The sequence below is a fragment of the Tasmannia lanceolata genome, unplaced genomic scaffold (genome assembly GCF_043159265.1).
Source record: "Tasmannia lanceolata isolate RefF3 unplaced genomic scaffold, GAP_Taslan_0.1 ptg000008l, whole genome shotgun sequence".
NCBI lineage: Eukaryota > Viridiplantae > Streptophyta > Magnoliopsida > Canellales > Winteraceae > Tasmannia > Tasmannia lanceolata.
Window position 1 is genome coordinate 5,252,415 of NW_027518685.1, and position 19,364 is coordinate 5,271,778.

General features: G+C 39.2%; 2 protein-coding genes across 3 annotated transcripts; one reads left to right on the top strand and one right to left on the bottom strand.

The window, feature by feature from the left end:
- The first annotated feature begins 3,969 nt into the window (after window positions 1-3,969).
- On the top strand, window positions 3,970-19,300 carry LOC143884058 (glucose-6-phosphate/phosphate translocator 2, chloroplastic-like). 2 transcript variants are annotated; one of them, XM_077387426.1, is made up of 5 exons: window positions 3,970-5,244; window positions 5,410-5,635; window positions 6,199-6,421; window positions 7,644-7,857; window positions 18,878-19,300. In XM_077387426.1, exons 1-5 carry the CDS (start codon window positions 4,735-4,737, stop codon window positions 18,887-18,889), a joined length of 1,185 nt encoding a protein of 394 aa, XP_077243541.1. In that variant the 5' UTR covers window positions 3,970-4,734; the 3' UTR covers window positions 18,890-19,300. The 2 variants fall into 2 exon arrangements, with proteins under 2 accessions (XP_077243541.1, XP_077243542.1); XM_077387427.1 differs by lacking the exon at window positions 18,878-19,300 and adding an exon at window positions 8,910-9,110.
- Window positions 10,840-18,410, bottom strand: LOC143884057 (tryptophan synthase beta chain 1-like). The gene is made up of 5 exons (XM_077387425.1): window positions 18,028-18,410; window positions 16,068-16,424; window positions 13,332-13,774; window positions 13,122-13,216; window positions 10,840-11,106 (listed from the first exon to the last, which is right to left on the bottom strand). Exons 1-5 carry the CDS (start codon window positions 18,364-18,366, stop codon window positions 10,934-10,936), a joined length of 1,407 nt encoding a protein of 468 aa, XP_077243540.1. The 5' UTR covers window positions 18,367-18,410; the 3' UTR covers window positions 10,840-10,933.
- Window positions 19,301-19,364: the final 64 nt, after the last annotated feature.

Below are 19,364 nucleotides of genomic sequence, written 5' to 3' on the forward strand. Positions count from 1 at the left end.
AAGGGGTTGCACTTCTACATTGGTCGACTTCGAGTGACCCAATGAACAGGAGACTGGAGAAGGCTCGCCTAGTACCACCATATGACTCCCGCAAAAGACCCTTAACATCAAACACCTCTGAATTAACCAAACTTGACCCATCAAAGTTGAGCTTAACAAAGGCTGGGAAGGAGAGGAGAAAAGAGTCCACCTACGGTCACCTTGGTCAGAGGAAACTTGCTAAGACGAGAGAGAATGGGTATCAGTGTTGTTTAATCCTAGGAGGCCCCTTTAAAGATCTTATTATTTGTTCCTTCAAACTTTGGTTATAAAAAATTGCTAAATATTCTCAATACATCAATAACATAGGAGATTCGAGAGTGGCTGGTATATCACAGTACGTTCAATCTTTCGTTAGAACCAGTGTTTCAAAAGCAATCAGGTGAGGACTCGATCATGATAAAAGGAAACAGACTCTAGTGAATCAATAATTGACATGGTCAAATTTTCATCAACACGAGTGACACAAAGGAGTCTTAATTGACTTGCTAGGGCAAAACTCTGACTCGAACAATAACTCAACCAGAGTAACGAGTTGAATAGAGTGAGTCGATAAATGACATGGGGAGTTTAAATGTCTGTAAAATTTGAGAGAATTTCTATTATTCTTGGATGCATTTACAAGAGGATCAATGTGTGCTTATATAGAGCACTTACATGATAAACATGGAATGGAATCAAGATAATTATAGAAGGAAATCTACCCAATCAAATCTACTTTCCTAATCTCTCTTGCTTGCCTCTTCTAATCCACTTGGCTAATTTATGTAGTTGCTTCGTTTAGCTACGTAATTTACCTCCAAGATGATCTAACGGTGAGATCTACACCTAATCCAACGGTGGATCTCACATATTCTAACATGCCCCCTCAAACGTATATGGATTGAAAATCGATATACGTTTGATTACAATAAAAATTCCCAATATGAAAAATAAAAACCTCCACTTATCATGATGCGTGTGGTTTGTGGGCCACTTCGTGCATCCGTAGGGAATAGTCCTACTCCCGAAGGTGATGGGGACACCCTGTGTCACCAAAAAAATAAACATAAAATTCTCATTTGAATAACAAGGAACCAATAAATGTGTTCTTTGGCTCTCTGCTTTGTTGCCTGCTATTTTACCTATTTGTTTCGTTGCACGACATAGACTCGGAGGGTAGTGGAAAAAGTAGTAAATAGAGAAGATAAAGGCATTAGACTAGGTGGAACTTCCCTCCGGAGGATAGTGATAAGTACTAAGTAGTGTTTGGTTGTCAACCTCGTAGAGTAGCGGTAGGAGGTGTCATTAATTACTAAAATAGAGAAAGAAAAAGAGAGAAAAAAACATCATTCGATAGAAATCGAAGCAAAGTTCACATTTTGTGGTTTTGGGCCTTGATGTTATAGTTAGGGGATATGGGTGACACATTAAAAGACATGTAATAATTAACCAGGGAACATTCTTAGGGTCTCTAGGGATTTAATAATACACTAACAACCACACAAGGAGTTTTGCCAATGAAATCTTGTCAGGGTGATTTTCTTTCTTTTCTTTTCTTTTTGTGTAACCAAACGGACCCAAAAGAAAGCATGACTAAACGGCTAAACCGTTCCAACTTTGATTTTCCCAGGGCGCCCGGTTTAGTAGTCCGGGACCACCTTAATTTATAGTTCAATTCGGTTTAAAATTTCGGTTTCAGTAACCGTTTTGGACCCCACCAAAAACCAAAATTTCAGATTTTGCCGAAATTTGGTAATTTGGTTCCAAATTCCGGACCGAAATTTTGAAATTTCAGACCGAAATTTTGTAACACTTTTTTTTTTTAAATAAATAATGTCATTAAATCGAAATTTTGGACCGAAGTTACCGAAATTTGGTAAATGGCGAAAAATTGAAATTCGGAAAATTTTGGTTTCGGTCCCCACCGAAATTTCGGATTTTGGTCGAAATTTAAAAACATGACTTCATCGACCGTAGGAAAAAAATCTCACTTGTTGAACTGCTAGGATCAAGAGTAGGCCCCACTAGTTGACCTGTACCCCATGACTGGATTGCGAGAGAGGATCATTAGTTCAGGTGGGGTCGAGGACTACCTTTTGCCTCATTTGATGCATGGGAAATTCAGACTAGGAAGAAGAATCACGGATCAGAACTCAAAGCTGTCCTTTTTAAAGTTTTAACCTCTCAGAGGGGTATGTTGGGAATTGGGATTGGAGTGATGGAACAATTCCTCGAATATTCTCATTTTTATCAAAAATATCTTCCATTAGTTTAACTTGAAATGAGGGTTGATCCCTATTTTTTTAGGGAATTTAAATTGCCACGCCTTTGATTTGATAATGGTACTCTACACTTTCTTGATTATTAATTATTAAAGTTACAATTCACAATGGGGACTGATATCCGCACTACCACATGTTTATAATGATGCTGCTCTTCATTTTTTCAATTTGATAATGGTACTCTACACTCAAAGCTGTAAACAGAGTGATTAATGCTATTATTAAAATATGGTAGTGTAGATATCAATCCCTTTCCAAAATATTTCACCAACTATTTTAAAACGTCTAAAGTAAAGAATACAGTTACATTATTGAAACAATAAACAATAGAATGGGAATATCATCCCTTTTCTTATCTCAATTATATGCAATTAAATATAAACAGGTGATTTTTTTTTCCTTTTCATTTATTTTATGGAGGAATGCTAGTTGCAAGCGCAAGCTTTGGATAATGCATTTCAAAGTCACAAAAACGGTTATTTATCGCTTCAAGAAAGCAGCAGAAATTTTAGAAACGGACCTTAGATGGTCACGCAGCCGAGCAAGATTTTTTGAGATTTTTTTGGCTCTCGTCATTCTCCGCCCCTAAAAAAGGAGAAAATGCGATCATTTAATGGTTGCCGAACACACCTTGAATCTGACCCACCTGTTTTCGTTTTATGCAAGGGGGATGATTTTTTCATGGGCCCACTTTTAACGTGATTTGATGTCAAAAAACGTTGCCCACAATTCACGTTAAGAGTGGGGCGCATTATCCTGCAGGAGGGGCGAAAAAATCAACTCCCTTATGCAAAGTCAAAATATGAGGAAAAAAAATGAGATTTTTCAAAGCAATTCCTAGCCTGTTAGCAAGATTCTCATTCTTTCACTTCCATCCGTTTATTTTTATGAGGTAGAGAAGAAGTAGCCTTGTCAAACACTGAAGTGATCAGATCCTGGGCCCCAACTGTTGGTGGTCAATTTTTCTTGTTGAATGTGAATCATAGACAGAAAACAAGCTATCTATTAAACGGTTAGGATGATAAGTTGGTGTGAATTTCGGCATAGGGCCCCATCAAGGTGGGGCCTAATTTTTTAATATTTTTTTACCAGCTCCTGTTACCAAATGGTAGACGCCTAGACGCCTTCGAAGAAACTAGGGCGAGCCATCAAGTTGGATCATATATTATTTCCGCTTTTTTTTTGGCTGTCGGCTTCTTTAATAATTTGTTCAGGCGTACAGCTACCAACTACTTAATAATAAGAAGCACGTGATAGAAAATTTGTAAACTAATAAGGGGTATTTTGAAAATATGGAAAAATACACTTAGACCCATGTGGTTTCTGACACATTCAACTTAAACCCCTAATGTTTTAAAAGTTACAACTAGACCCCCTGTGGTTTTGATTTGTGCAAGGTAGACCCCCGGGGGCAATTCAAGGAGGACCCACACAAAGTGGGACCCACAATGGTTTTACGGTCAAAATCGATCATGGCTTGCGTGTGAAACATGTATTCGTACAAAATTTCTTTCTAATACATACACCTCACGGTTTTTATTGGTGGGTGAGCTGTCCGAACGCTGAAGGGACGAGAAGGAATCTTATAGTAATTTCGAAAAAGAATGGAGGCATTTTCGTCATTTGAGGGAAAACCCTTGCTTCCATAAATTTACTTTCTCCATGCCCTGCACTTTTCCAATGCAAGAAAGATCGTCTCTTTTTTGCTCTCGGGAAAGACTAAAACATTGCAGATTTCTAGCTTTCTGATTTATTTTCTCTGTAGATCTGACTCCGTTCAACTTTTTAATCCTTTCTGCTGAATTCCTTCTTCCAACTCGTAAATATCGCTGGATTTCTCGCGATTTCCGTCAAGAAACCTGTGAAAGTAGCTTGTTCTGGTTTTTCTCTACGTTTTCTTTGCAGAATCAAAGCATCTCGCTGATTTTGGAGCTTTCTCTTGGGTTTCGTCAAGAAAACCGTGGAAATCCTCTGTTTTGAACTTTCCACTGATAAAATCGTCCTGAAATCGTGACAATCGCCTGGTTTCTGTAAATCTTGGAGCTTCTTTACTGCAAAAGCTTCCCCGGATATTCTATAGAAGTGTCTGAGCATTTTAGGTTTTCTTGAGGTTTTTCTTGATTGATCAGTTTAAATTTCTGCTTTCAGTTCTATATAGTTCTGTTCTCGTTTGAAATCAGTCCGGATCGTTGAAATCAATCAAATCGTTGAAATCAATCATTGACTTTGAGTGATTTCAACGATCTCAAAGAAAATAAAATCCGATCTCTCTCAATTTCATATATTTGGACCAATTTTTTCAGTTTTTCTGAAATCTTCTCGTCTATGATCACTGTGAAATTCCAAAATTGCTAGTGAATCTCGTTTTTCAATCTAGAATCCTACAAGATCGCCAGATCCATAATCAATTAGTCGAATCTACATAAAAAACATGATCTTCTCGGTAAATCAGTCTTCAACAGCTCTCGCTGGATCTGATCTCTTATTACGGCAAAAACTTCCATCTCCAAAGCCGCGATTTTCATCGCTCCCTTCGTTATTGGCAATTAAAAACCCTAAATCCACTCTATCTGCGTGGAAGCCTCTCTATCTCTCCTCCGTTGAAAGTTTTGGATCATACGATGGTTCTAGGGCTCGGAAATTGAAATTCGAGTGCGAGGCCTACGAAGCAGATCAGTCAGAACCGATCGATACAAACATCCAACAGGCCGGATCGGCTGCGCCACAGAGGCTGAAGATCGGAATTTATTTTGCGACTTGGTGGGCGTTGAACGTTGTGTTCAATATCTACAACAAGAAGGTCCTCAATGCGTTCCCGTATCCATGGCTCACTTCTACGCTGTCTCTCGCCACTGGATCGCTTATGATGCTGATCTCATGGGCGACTAGGATCGCTGAAGCACCTAAAACCGATCTGGAATTCTGGAAAGCCCTTACCCCGGTAAGAAAATTGCCAAATTAGGGGTTTTTAGGGTTTTAGAGTAGTTTGATATTTTGATTTTAGGTTTTTTTTTTTTATTGTGTTTGGGTTTGGCCTGTAGGTGGAGTGGTTTGAGATTTTGATTTTAGGGTTTTTTTTGTGGTTGTGTTTGGGGTTTGTGTGTAGGTAGCTGTGGCGCATACGATTGGACATGTTGCGGCAACAGTGAGTATGTCAAAGGTGGCGGTTTCATTCACGCATATTATCAAGAGCGGTGAACCAGCTTTCAGTGTTATTGTGTCGAGGTTTTTGTTGGGAGAGACGTTTCCTGTGTCGGTTTATCTCTCGCTATTGCCGATCATTGGAGGATGCGGACTTGCGGCCGTTACAGAGCTGAATTTCAACATGACTGGTAAGGAAAAGTTAAAAAAGAGTATTGAGAACTATGTTTCTTCATTTGTTTCCTCTTGTAGTTGAGGAAATTGTGTTATTACCGAATGCCCTTGTGCTGGGAAGGTTGTGTGACGGGGAATTGGAAATTTCTTGGTAAACACTTTGGGATTTTGAAACTATTGAAAACAAAACATTTTGGTAATTTTGTTTGAATAAAAATACACTTAATTAAGGTGTTTGGGGTGGGTTTTGTTTGGTTTCTGTACTCCTGCTTTTTGTTCATTGAAGAAATAGCTGGTGTTTTTCTGATTTGTGTTAGCGGCCCAGGGAAAATCCAGTACTTATTTTTTTCAAATGGGTAGAAAGCCTGAAAATCTAAGATTTTTAAATGGATGTAGGGGATTCGTATTTCGCTGGCCTTCGTTTCCCAATTTTAATTTCTTCGTCGTCTTTCACCATTTTCTGAAATTCAGGGGGTGTCATTCTAATTCTGCTGGAAGTGATGTTTTTTTGTGGTTTTGTAAGACATGGGGTTGTTGAATTTGCTGACAGAGGGTTTCTCTGTGTTGTCGTCTTGTTAAGGGTTTATGGGGGCGATGATATCGAATGTGGCGTTTGTATTCCGAAACATATTTTCGAAGAGAGGAATGAAAGGAAAGTCGGTTGGTGGAATGAATTACTACGCTTGTTTGTCTATGCTGTCTCTCGTCCTTCTCACGCCCTTCGCGGTGGCAGTGGAGGGTCCCCAGATGTGGGCAGCGGGCTGGCAGAAAGCACTTTCTGAGATTGGACCAAATTTCATCTGGTAATCACAAATGCTAATCCTCATACCCATATCTCACGCAGTGAATCTGTGCTTGAGATAGAGGGCCTCTTTGGATTCCACCAAAATTGGTCATTGTCTGCAAATAAGATAATTTTAATTTAATCTTTTTTTGGTAGGTTAGCTGCCTAGCTGGGATTGAAACCCTCGACCTCAGGGGTGAAGAACCAAGTCGCTAGAGGCTCAACCAAAATGATTATTTAATTTAATCCTATTTGCAAATGAGACGTTAAGGGGAAGCCATTAAGTATCTCATTTCTAAAACTATTATAACTGTTATTTGCAAATAATCATATTTATCTTCAAAAGCATTTGCATATAAAGATTATATGAAAGTATCTTAGAGGTATCCATGCCTTCCATGGACAACCTTAAATCCTCTTATTGATTTTGCAATTTAATTCTGCTCACATCTTTCTTGCTAAGCTAACTGCCCATAAAAATGCTAATTGTCTTTTCTTTTTCAGCATGTCCTTATGATTTACGCAATATGCTTCAGAACTTGAAAAGAATTAGGTCACTCAGATTGCTTTTTTTTCTTGTTAAGTATTGAAAATGAGAAAAAAAAAATTCATTGCCAGCTGTTTTACTGGTGTCATACATGAGTCTACCCCAACCAACCCAATTGCTTGTGTCACATGCCTGTGGCCATACGCGGGCCCTGTACCTGGGCTGCTATCAAACAAAGTTGCAGTCTTTTTCGATCTTCAGCTTGTTACATCTTTCCCCTATAAATAAGTAGTCCAAATCAATTTTGCATGAATTCTCTATCGTTTATCACTTAATTATTCCTTGGTGCACAGGCAGACCAAATAAACTACCTTGCAATGGAAATTCTCATAAATTTGATTTATCACGATTTTGCATTTCGACAGTGGATGGGGGTAATTTTTTCCTTCTGTTTAGTTGACCGAAAGTCTAGGTTATTCCCTTCTAGAACCAGTTTTCATCTCCTATTTCTTTTATTTATCGGTGGAAGAATATCTCATTCAACCAAGGGTGAAAACTTTATTAGGTGACTGCATCATGGACCAAGAAAATTTTGAAATGCATCACTTGTTTCATTTCATCTTTTTTATTCAACTGATTGTGAGTGATTAAAAAAAGCCAATTCCATTTGAATTTTTGCACTGTAATAGTGACTTGTTTGTTGTTTTGTTACTTCTGTTCCTTTTTGTGGCTGATGAAGATATTTGTGTCGTAGGTGGGTAGCGGCTCAGAGCGTGTTCTATCATCTGTACAATCAAGTCTCATACATGTCCTTGAATGAAATCTCTCCGTTAACGTTTAGCATTGGAAACACCATGAAGCGAATATCTGTGATTGTCTCCTCCATCATCATTTTCCACACACCTGTCCAACCCATCAATGCGCTTGGAGCTGCCATAGCCATCCTTGGAACTTTCCTCTACTCTCAGGTAATTTTATTTTCTTCCATTATAATTAGTATGAATGTGATACCCAAAATTACTGGTGACCAAATTGCCATCTGTTCATGACCTGCAAATAGATGGCTATATATATAAAAAAAATTGCTCAGAAAATTAGGTGGGGTCAGCATTAGACCTAAAAAAATCACACTGATCAAGCCAATTAAAGTGAACTAATGGGGCCTTGAATTTTTTCTATAGCGATTCCACTTGGTTCCCACTAGATCAATGGCCCTGATCACTATGTACACATTTCATGTGTTCCTTTTCTTCTTTCTTTTTTTCTGGAATAATAGAAATGATATATGTGAAACAACCAGCTACTCCAAAAGCTTAAGCTGTTAGAGATAGAGTTATTTAATCTTCCTATACACTTCCCCTCACGTGTGGCCAACTTTTGGATTTTTGCTATCAAGTAGGTTTCATCTCAGGACCTTTGGTCTGATACCATGTGAAACAACCAGTTACTCCAAAAGCTTAAGCTGTTGGAGATGGCGTTATTTAATCTTTTATACTTTAACAATATATGTTTAAAAATAGAGATATACACCTAAAAGTGTGGACCAAGGAAGTCCTGCAAAGCCTAAAAAAGACCAACGAAGGAGAAACATCTCTTGGGTTCTGTGGGTCATTGTTTCTCAAGAGTTTCATTAAACTCCCATTTCATAACTTTATTACATTAGTTCATTACTTGGAAAATGCTAAAAAGAAGGGGGCTATTTTGCTAGTTCCTAAAACTCAATTATTTGGCCCCGGTGCTGCCCCATGTACATGATTAGATCTGTTGATCCAAGCGGCCACCACAAGTCTGGCCAAATGATGTTGAGAGCACGTTGTTTATATCTTCCACTATCATATTTCCACAAGAAACACAATTTGGCCTATTCATTGTCCAAGCTGTTTCTGACAGGTAACCTGAATTTGGAAATGAGCAGAACTTTTTAAGGGCCTAGTAGCAGTAATAGATCATGAAGGTAGTTAAAACATATGACTTCTTATGCAGCATTATCTAACACACAGTCTTATACAATTGTTCTCAGGCAAAGCAGTAAAAGCTGGAAAGAATTCGTGGCTTCTGTTACGTGATCGACAGAAGAGGAGGAGGACATCAGTTTGGACGTGTAGCTGCTTTTGCTCGCTGCAGCTGAAGCCAGCACTTGAACCTTGTCAGTTTTTAAGCAGCATCTTTGTTGTATAAATTGACTAATACATAAAAGCTAGGTTGGGGTGATTTTAGTTGAGATGATGGACTATACAGAGAGCTTTTTAGCATAAAAGAGGTGAGCCCACCACTCTTTTGGGTTGGGGGGGGGGGGGGGGGGAACTGTAGTATGCAATAATGGAATGGATGTTTTTGGAGTAGATCTTGGTTTGAGGCCAAATAATAGCAGAGAACCTACTGCTTTCATTTGTTTTCGTCTATATTGGTGGAAAAGCGAGTTCCTCTTCACAATTCTGCCCATGGTTTTAAACATAGCTATATATTTGGCCTATTTATATGGATTTATGTTATTTATGGCACCCCATGAGAAAGAAGGGCATGTTTGGCGACCATGAAACCAAAGAGACAAAGTGGTGGGGGAGAAACAGATATTTGAGGGGGTGGTGAATGAGGAGAGCATAGGATGGGGCTGGAAAACACTGAAAATAAATTTTCTTTCTTTGATTTTGGTAACATTGGGAGATCTTACTTAGTCAAGTGAAAAGAGGTTTGTCATGCTGAATAAGCTAGAGGTTTGAGTATCATGAATTTAAAAGCTATGAATAGGGCTATGTTGTTGAGTAAGTGGTTATGGAGGTTTGGCATTGATCATTCCCACATATGGAGAGCTGCTATAGCTAGGAAATAGGGTGCTAGTTAAGGAGATGGTATCCTTATATAAGTAAAGATTTAAGGGAATTAGGGTATGGAGAGACATCATGAAACGAATGCCTTTTGTTTAGACAGGTGTCCGAATCAAAGTTAGAACGGGAGAATCAAGTTCTAGACATGATTATATTAGTCACGGTAGACCATTAAACCGTATGTCTTGAGGCAAGAAACACTATAGACCATCTTTTTATAGAGATTTTATATGGTGTAAGCCCGTATAGTCCCTTATTTTTCAAAAGGTACTGTACGGACCACATCATAGGATGATCCAAACCGTCCATAAGTTGGAACACAACGTAAATAGGTTTTTCGCCAAAAATAATTTCCAGAGGATGATCATCCCAACCCTCCGATCTATAAAGAACTGCATATTATAGAAACTTCTACATATCAGAGGGTTGGGATGATCCTATGGAAATGATTTTTGGGGAACAACCTATTTACGTTTTGTTCCATCTTATGGACGGTTTGGATCATTCTATGATGGGTTCATTACAGTACTTTTTTTAAAAATAAGGAACTATAAGGGCTTATGCCATATAAAAACTCCTTTTTATATATTGCATGTTGACAGGAGCAATCTGGGTATTTCTGCTTGTGTTATTCAATAATGTCAAGGTTTTCTCTGCTCACATTGAAGATTTACTCGAGGGTTGGGCTTTGCCTCTTGTCCTAGAAGAGGTCAAAAACTGGAGTTTATCCCTTCTAACATTCCTGTGAGTTATTTGGAAGGAAATGAATAAAAAGATCTTCAAAAGATGGCCAATATTTGCCATAGATTGAACTGGCGGGTATTCTCACTGGTTGTTGAAAGGCTGGTATTCTCCTAGAATTCAAAAACATTGATAGCAATTCTCTCGTTATATCATGGGACATAATTCGTCTTAGCAAGATTCACCTGACTAAGGTGATCCCAGTTAGACTATTCCTCCCCTGTGTTTTGTTAAGCTTAACTTTGATGGTTCCTGCAGAATGAACAAAGTTCCAATGCTCATATTACATTCAGAATGGAAACATTTTTATTTATTTTTATTGGTACAGAATGGAAACAAGACCCAGAATTGCGAAGGTCAAAATCCTTTACACTTCTTCACCTAAGAAAAAACCAAACTGTAAATAAATAAGGAGACATTCTGTTTATTTGACAGGCTTAAGATACTGATTGAAACAAATGGCACAAAACAAATTCCATCAAACTTCCAGATATTTGATAGCAGTTTGGACATCCTGATCTCTGCCGCTGCAATTCAGAACGACCTTCGCACCATCAGGTAGAGTGGGGCAGAGCTTCTCTAAGTAAGCCAAAGCATGAGAAGTCTCCAGAGCTGGGATAATACCCTCAAGTTGAGATGCTTGTTTGAAAGCTGTATGAAAAAATAATAAAATACACGAGAGACATCAAGGGGTGCACGCCAGTTAAAAAAAAAAAAAAGTTGCAGAATAACCACATGTTTAATAACAAATATCACAAAAGAATCAATGGTTAAGGATACAGATCTATGTTTGCGGCACTTCAATGTCACTGAGGAATGAACTGTCAATTTTTTTGTAAAATATGAACATGTTTTCAAATAGTAGAGCATTCCTTTTATCTAATATTCTGGTAGGGGTCCTGCCTAACCGCAGCTTGCCAATCAAAAAAAAGAAGGGTAGATAATCACAATAATTTGACTGCATAAAAATAATCTTACTGAATATGGAATTGGCAGATGGGACTACAGAAATAGAACTATCTCCAATTAAAAGAAAGGGGGTTCACTCAACTAATTATGAGAAACAACCACCTGACTTTGAGCTTTTTTACTGCAAATGAAAGAAAACCGGGACGGAAAGCAAAAAACAATGAGTCGCATGCCATTAATGTCGCTCGCATGCCATTAATGTCGTTGGATTTTATTTTTTTGAAAATTAACAAATATATTCATACTAGCAAAATTTACAATGGGGACCAGTAGTCCCACCAAATTTACATAGTATGAATTGCCTAGGAGCATTCTCTTTGGCCCAAAAGAAAAGCCCATTACCCCTCATACTACCCCTTACATTACCCAAGCCTTCATTGTAACGAATCCAACAAAAAGGCCCTATTGTGGGGCCCATAAAATCAGAACCGTGACCTGCCACGTCACACAGACTTTTCCACCACAATCCGAATTCGATTTTCAAAAATCCCGCTCGAAGGCCAAGAGCTATTGTGCGCCCCTAACCGTGCTCGATAGCCGACTACCCAACAACACCGTCGGTTGTCCGGCGGCCTCCACCTTGTACCACCACCAAAATCCGGCAGGTCATCCTCTAATCCCTTCTACGTCTATTCCACAAAAATCAATTCCGCGAGGGGAGTTTCAGCCATCACCATCGTCATCAAGCTATAGATGGCCTTCCACGGCTCCAGGTCCCGCACCCCTCGGCCTTTCACGGCCTCCGGCAACCTCCACAGTTTTCCTCTGCTCCAGATCTAGTTTCACGGCCTCGATGGCTTCAGATGCGGCCTCCACGGTCCCAGATTCTGCCTCCACAGCCCTAGATCTAGCCACCACGGAAGAGCCATGCTCCAGATTTAGCCTCCACTGGCCATCACATCCATCCTCAGGCCACCCACGATCTTGATTTCGAAGACCACAGCTTCCTACAGTTAAACCCAAACACCCCATTGTTAAATCCGTCGATCTACAGCCTCCCATATCCCTCATGGCCTCCGGCTCCGATAATCCATGGCCTCGCAGCGCCTATAGCTGGCCTTCCACGGCTTCAAGTCCAACACCCCACAGCCTTTCATGGCCTCCGGCAACCTCCACGGTTTTTCCGGCTCCAGATCCAGCTTCACGGCCTCCATGGCTTCAGATCCGGCCTTCACGGCTCCCAATCCAGCCTCCACGGCCCCAGACCCTACCTCCATAGCCTTAGATCAAGCCACCATGAAAAAAAACCATGCTCCAAATCTGGCCTCTAGGGATCCCGATTCGGCCTCCGCAGCTCATCTTTTGCCAACAATGGGAGAGACGAGAAAAATAGGGCGAGACTCAAAAAGCAGCAATGGGGAGAGACGAGAGGGCGAGATTCCAAAAAGAGAGAGAGAGAGATAGAGGGGGGAACGAGCAAGAGAGAGAGAGAGAGAGAGAGAGAGAGAGAGAGAGAGAGAGAGAGAGAGAGAGAGAGAGAGAGGATGAGAAAAGGGAGACGAGAGGGAGAAAACGCCTCCCCTCGCCTCTTTTTTCTCAGAGCTTAATGTCACTGGATTTAGCTCAGTCAAAAGCGTGGGTATAGATTATATTAACATACATAATTGCAAGATTGTAAGTCAGGAAATATGGAATCATATATTTTCTGTGCACTTTGTTGCACCCGTATCTTCAAATAAAATGCATTTAAGTTGTACCTTCGAGTGCCTCCTGATCGGTGACACTATAGTATTCAGCACGTCCTATATCCTTGAGAAAACTGTGCTCTGGTCCAACCCCAGGGTTATCCAAGCTATACACGATGAAGGAAAGGATTAATACTAACCGTGTAAGGGCAGATAAATTATGTATAGAAAGGCACAAATAGGGGCGAACAACAAGAGGAAATTCCAATTTGTGATTCTTACCCAGCACTAATAGAATGAGGCTCAATTATTTGACCATCATCGTCCTGCAACAAATAACTCATAGCCCCATGTAGAACACCCACCTCCCCCTTTGTTAAAGTAGCGGCATGCTTACCACTGTCCAATCCAAAGCCTGCAGCCTCTACCCCAATTAGCCTTGCATCTTTATCCTCAACGAACTCATGAAAGAGCCCCATTGCATTTGAACCCCTACCAACACAAGCAAGCAGCACATCTGGCTTTCCACCCCATTTTTCCATTGCCTGTTTCCTGGTTTCTTTGCCAATCACTGCATGAAATTCTCTGACCATCATTGGATATGGATGTGGGCCTGCAACAGACCCCAAAATGTAATGGGTTGACTCCACATTAGTTACCCAGTCACGTATAGCCTCTGATGTGGCATCTTTTAGCGTGGCTGTCCCAGAATGAACCGCTCTTACCTACATGGCATAAAGATTAATTGCTTTGATAAAAGTTAATAGCATAGCAAAGAAAAACAGTAATGAAGAATAGCAGCTAACCATCATTCATTGCTTGCTTAGAAAATTGGTTATTTGGTAACTTTAAACAAAAAGTGAGTCATGTATCAAGAAGGTATGAGACAGTTGTTACATATCATAGAATCATATATCTTGAGAAATTAAAAACTGGTAATGAATTGATGATGGCATTCAAGGAGGCAATAACCCACATTCAATTAAATGTTAACAGCAAAAGCTCAGCTCAAGTCATTGGATGCAGAAGGTATCTGTATATTGGCTCAAATGTTGCTTGTGTTGACTAGGTCATGAATTAATTTCCTTATTTTCAATGTTCACAGAAATTCAACTTAGTTTTACAAGTGAAAAACAAGATGCCCAAAAACATATAAACTTTAGGGTTCCTTTCAGGTCCAGCGATGGTTGCTTTTTCACAATTATATTCGACATTTCATAATTGAGGGGCTGAGATCAACAAGATAAATCAACCTTCCTTTCAAGTAGAGTTTTCTAGTAGCAGCAGTAGTACGACTACTTATGAAAAAATCTAGAGAGGGATGCTTATTTTATTTTATTTTCTGATTTACGCAAGCAACTTTCACTTAATTTTTTAATAATTTGATAATCATTAACAAGAGAATCATGGCATGGGATGTTTGAATTCACTCTCCCAGCTAAAAATTCTATGTCCCTTTTCAATGGTTGCTCATCTGCAAAATGTGGGTAAAGGTGATACCCACAATTCAAAGCAAAATGAAGATACAGCAGAGACTCAAAAACAGAAATGGCAGATATATAATTCAATGGTTACTTAGAGGTGGTATCACCAGTTGAACCTTTTGGGTTGAAGGTGATACCTCCAAATCAAAGCAAAATGAAAATGTGGCAGAAACTCAAAAACAGAAATGGCTGACTGGCTGAGATACAATTCAATGGCAACTTAGTAAGTGGTGTTGCAAATTAGGGCCTTTGGGTGGAAGGTCAACCATAAGGCAACATAGGATTAGAAGATGGCCATGCACCTCCACCTACTCCCCTCAACTCTCACCCAATCTTTTCCCAAAGAATAACTTCAGCCAATTCCTGAGGAGGGCTAAGATCTTAACTCCTTCAGACCATCATCGCAAAGACTTTGATCTACAAACTTTGAAAAGCAATTCAAATTGATGAGTAACTGTCACAGTATCAAAGTCTTCACAATTCGACTCTAAAGTAATTGCGAAATAATTATTATAAATCATGATGGAAAAAGGCATAAGCGCAATCAAATCTTAACTTTGTATAGCAATTCATGAGAAAATAACCTGTCACTATTTTAAAGTCCTTAGAAGTAATTGTGAAATATTTATTATCAAAGTGCTCACAATTCAACTTTAGAAGTCATTGAAAAATAGGTAACATAAATCATGATGGAAACGCTATCAAATCTTAACTTTGTATATCAGTTCGTAACAAAAAAACTTATCGCTAATTTAAGTTCCTGAGAGACAAAAAAAAAAGGGTGGCAATTTTGATCATTATACAAAAGCACAACTTGGACACCTTGCTCAGTTTGGTCCTGGATCTGAGCAGTGAGCACCAAGTCCAATACACAGTGCTTTCTGCATAAATACAACTTTTGTCCAAAATTTATGATGGGAGGAAACCAAAATTGCATCTTTCAGAATATGTTGGATCTGAATGCCTAGGAAGCTAACCTAGGTGTTAGGCACAGTATGAAGCTGAACCTATCCAATAGTAGGCTTCAACCAATAAAGGTCCCGGATCAGATTTTATTTCTATCCATTCTTTTCTAGTCTTCTATGATTTCCTCAATCTCTAAAAAATCCTTAAGAATTTTACAACGACAAGCAAGTCACTAGTCCAGTTACTGATTGGGGTATGCCAACAAAATTCAAAAACAGATTAATAAGTTGAGTTTTGTTTTTCAAGGACAGATACTTATTGTGAACATGGTTGATGCATCTATAGGTAGTTGACTAGTGGTCATTGGTACACTATTTTAAAGTGATTTAGAGTAAATATCTTTACACTACTGCTTTCTTTGATAGCTTTGTGCCTTGGAAAAAGGGACAGCATCCCAATGCATATTTTTTCCAATAGAAGTATTTAGAAGATGTCTAAATAGAATTTGGAGAAATTCCTGCTGCCATATGAATTTCCCGGCACCATAATAATTTTGCAGTGAATGAGAAATAATAAAAAATAGCTCTAAGGGTCACAATTGCTACAAACAAGGATAGCAACAACAAACCTCTGCCCCGAGAAGCCGCATTTTGAAAACATTAAGGGATTGCCTCTCCATATCTTGAGCACCCATGTATATAATACACTCCAAACCAAATCTCGCACATACAGTAGCAGTTGCAACTCCATGCTGACCAGCTCCTGTCTCAGCTATGATGCGTTTTTTCCCCAAACGCTTGGCGAGCAAAGCTTGTCCAACAGCATTGTTGATCTTGTGTGCCCCAGTGTGGTTAAGATCTTCCCTCTTCAGGTATATGTGTGGGCCCTCACCGTTTGCGCGTTTATAGTGGCCAGAAAGCCGCTCAGCAAAATACAGTGGGGTCTCCCGGCCCACATAATCTTTTAAAATCCCATCGAGTTCTTTCTGCAAATTAAAAAAAAAAAGAAAAGCAATATGGATTAAAATAGGGAGTGGCAGAGAACCAATCAAGCCAAGCCTTGTAAAAAAAAATACAGATGAAATAATAATAATTAAAAACAGACACGCTGAGCAACAGAATAAAATTATGCAAATTGATGCTTCCAAACAATAATAACAGCAAAAATAAGGGACAAAAATGATGGTATCTCCACTCCCTCAAATCATGAACATTAATAAAGCAATTTCTTGAATGCCTGCACACAGCTATTAAGTAAAAAAACAAAAATCCATATGACCAAATAGCAAAAGAATAAAAAATTAATTAAAAGCTCAAGGTGTTTAATCAAATAAACAGTCCATAAAAAGGCCCATAACTTCCACCCCTTAAGAAAAAACCATGCTAATTGAGCTGGCAAATAATCATAGCGAGGCGTATCTACGGTTCTACACTCAACCTACCAGAAGTTGGTAGCAAAGCGCATAAACAAATAAACTCGTAAAAAGAACATCATGTTATATATTATAAATTAGAGGAAAAGGATTGTACGCTCGAGCGTACCAAGCTTATGGTACGCTCGAGTGCCCAATCACATATGGGCCCACTTTGTTAGGATGATCTAAAGCATTCATTTGAAAGGCCCTTACATAGATGGGGTGTGTACCAAAAATCAGCTCCATAGGATCATCCTAACCCATCCGTTTGTGGAGGGCAAAATGGACAGACCACAAATCTGCCCATTTTTGCCCTCCACTTTTGGAGGGGTTAGGATGATTCAATGGAGCTGATTTTTGGTACACACCCTATCTATGATGGGGCCTTGCAAATGAATGCTTTGGATCACCACAAAAAATGTGGGACCCATGTGATTGGGGCACTCGAGCGTACCATAAGCTTGGTACACTCGAGCGTACAATCCTTTTCCTCTATAAATTATTATATTACTAATAATGTAATTGGTATTATTAATTATATTATATTACAATCCTGTTAAAATTCTCGGTGTTGGGCATTGTATCTGGAGATAGATATAGGTGGGAAATTACTATCTTAAAGATAGCTTCCTGGAAGTGCCTTGCCCAATTAATTCTTCCGTTCTATTTTCTGCGTTCTGTTCTATCTTATTTTCTACAACACATCATTTATCAAATCTAACAAAAAAAGGAGAACATCCATCATTTCATAATAATCACGGCATCAAAATGGATACAATCCTGAAAGAACCACCTCTTTTGAGCAGTTAAGCAGGTTGAAGCCACATTCTTGTTGTTTATACACAGAGCACCTTCCAACGGAGATATGGAATTGAGCTCAATCATCAAAGAATCTCATTCATAAGAGTACAGAAAGCTATCCAACATACAGTAAATAAAATAAGGACAGATTAAAGCATGTAAAATAAAAAATTAAAAGGCAAGAATAGACCAAATTCTCCAAATAAAATCCATCATGCAATCAATAGACACAACTCAGAAACATATCTAAGTTACAAAACAAGACCAATTACCAGAATTATCAGGAAGAAAAAGACCTTTCAAACAAACAATCATCCCCAATTCTCCAATTCCTTGAAAAACTAACAAAAAAAAAATGAAGAATATTACAAACCTGAAAATCTACATCTCCAGCGAGAGACCGGAATGCGGATTCGAGCTCACTGAGAGCGTACATTAGGGTTTCAGGGACGTATTTTCCCCCGAATTTTCCAAACCTACCGAAAGAATCCGGTCTCAATGAAACCCTAAGTTTGCTTTCGTTCTCCATTTGAACAGGCAAATCTTGCGCGATAGTGCATGAAATCGAAGGCAGTTTCCGAGCAGAGGAATTCGAGGAGAATTTGTTCAATCTGAGGGGTATTTGAAGGCATCCATTGAAGGAAGAGAACGAGGGTTCGGAGATTGAGGAATTAGGGTTTCTGTAACTAGGATTTGAAACAGAGAGAGCCATTTGAGAGGTTTAGATTGATAGCAATGGCGTATTAGACTATTAGGAATGGGCTTTTTTATTTTAAGGGAGACGTGATTAATGTGAGCATCACTCGCACGTGCAATTACGCGATTTCGTTGGGGGTAGGTGAGGGGCCTTTTTCGCCAGAAACAATGTGAGGAATTTAGTTGAGATGATGAACTATACAAGTATACAGAGAGCTTTTTAGCATAAAAGAGGTGGAGCCCACTGCTGCCCCATGTACATGATTAGATCTGTTGATCCAAGCGGCCACCACAAGTCTGGCCAAATGATGTTGAGAGCACGTTGTTTATATCTTCCACTATCATATTTCCACAAGAAACACAATTTGGCCTATTCATTGTCGAAGCTGTTTCTGACAGGTAACCTGAATTTGGAAATGAGCAGAACTTTTTAAGGGCCTAGTAGCAGTAATAGATCATGAAGGTAGTTAAAACATATGACTTCTTATGCAGCATTATCTAACACAGTTCTGTACAATTGTTCTCAGGCAAAGCAGTAAAAGCTTGAAAGAATTCGTGGCTTCTGTTACGTGATCGACAGAAGAGGAGGAGGACATCAGTTTGGACGTGTAGCTGCTTTTGCTCGCTGCAGCTGAAGCCAGCACTTGAACCTTGTCAGTTTTTAAGCAGCATCTTTGTTGTATAAATTGACTAATACAAAAAAGCTAGGTTGGGGTGATTTTAGTTGAGATGATGGACTATACAGAGAGCTTTTTAGCATAAAAGAGGTGAGCCCACCACTCTTTTGGGTTGGGGGGGGGGGGGGGGGGGGGAACTGTAGTATGCAATAATGGAATGGATGTTTTTGGAGTAGATCTTGGTTTGAGGCCAAATAATAGCAGAGAACCTACTGCTTTCATTTGTTTTCGTCTATATTGGTGGAAAAGCGAGTTCCTCTTCACAATTCTGCCCATGGTTTTAAACATAGCTATATATTTGGCCTATTTATATGGATTTATGTTATTTATGGCACCC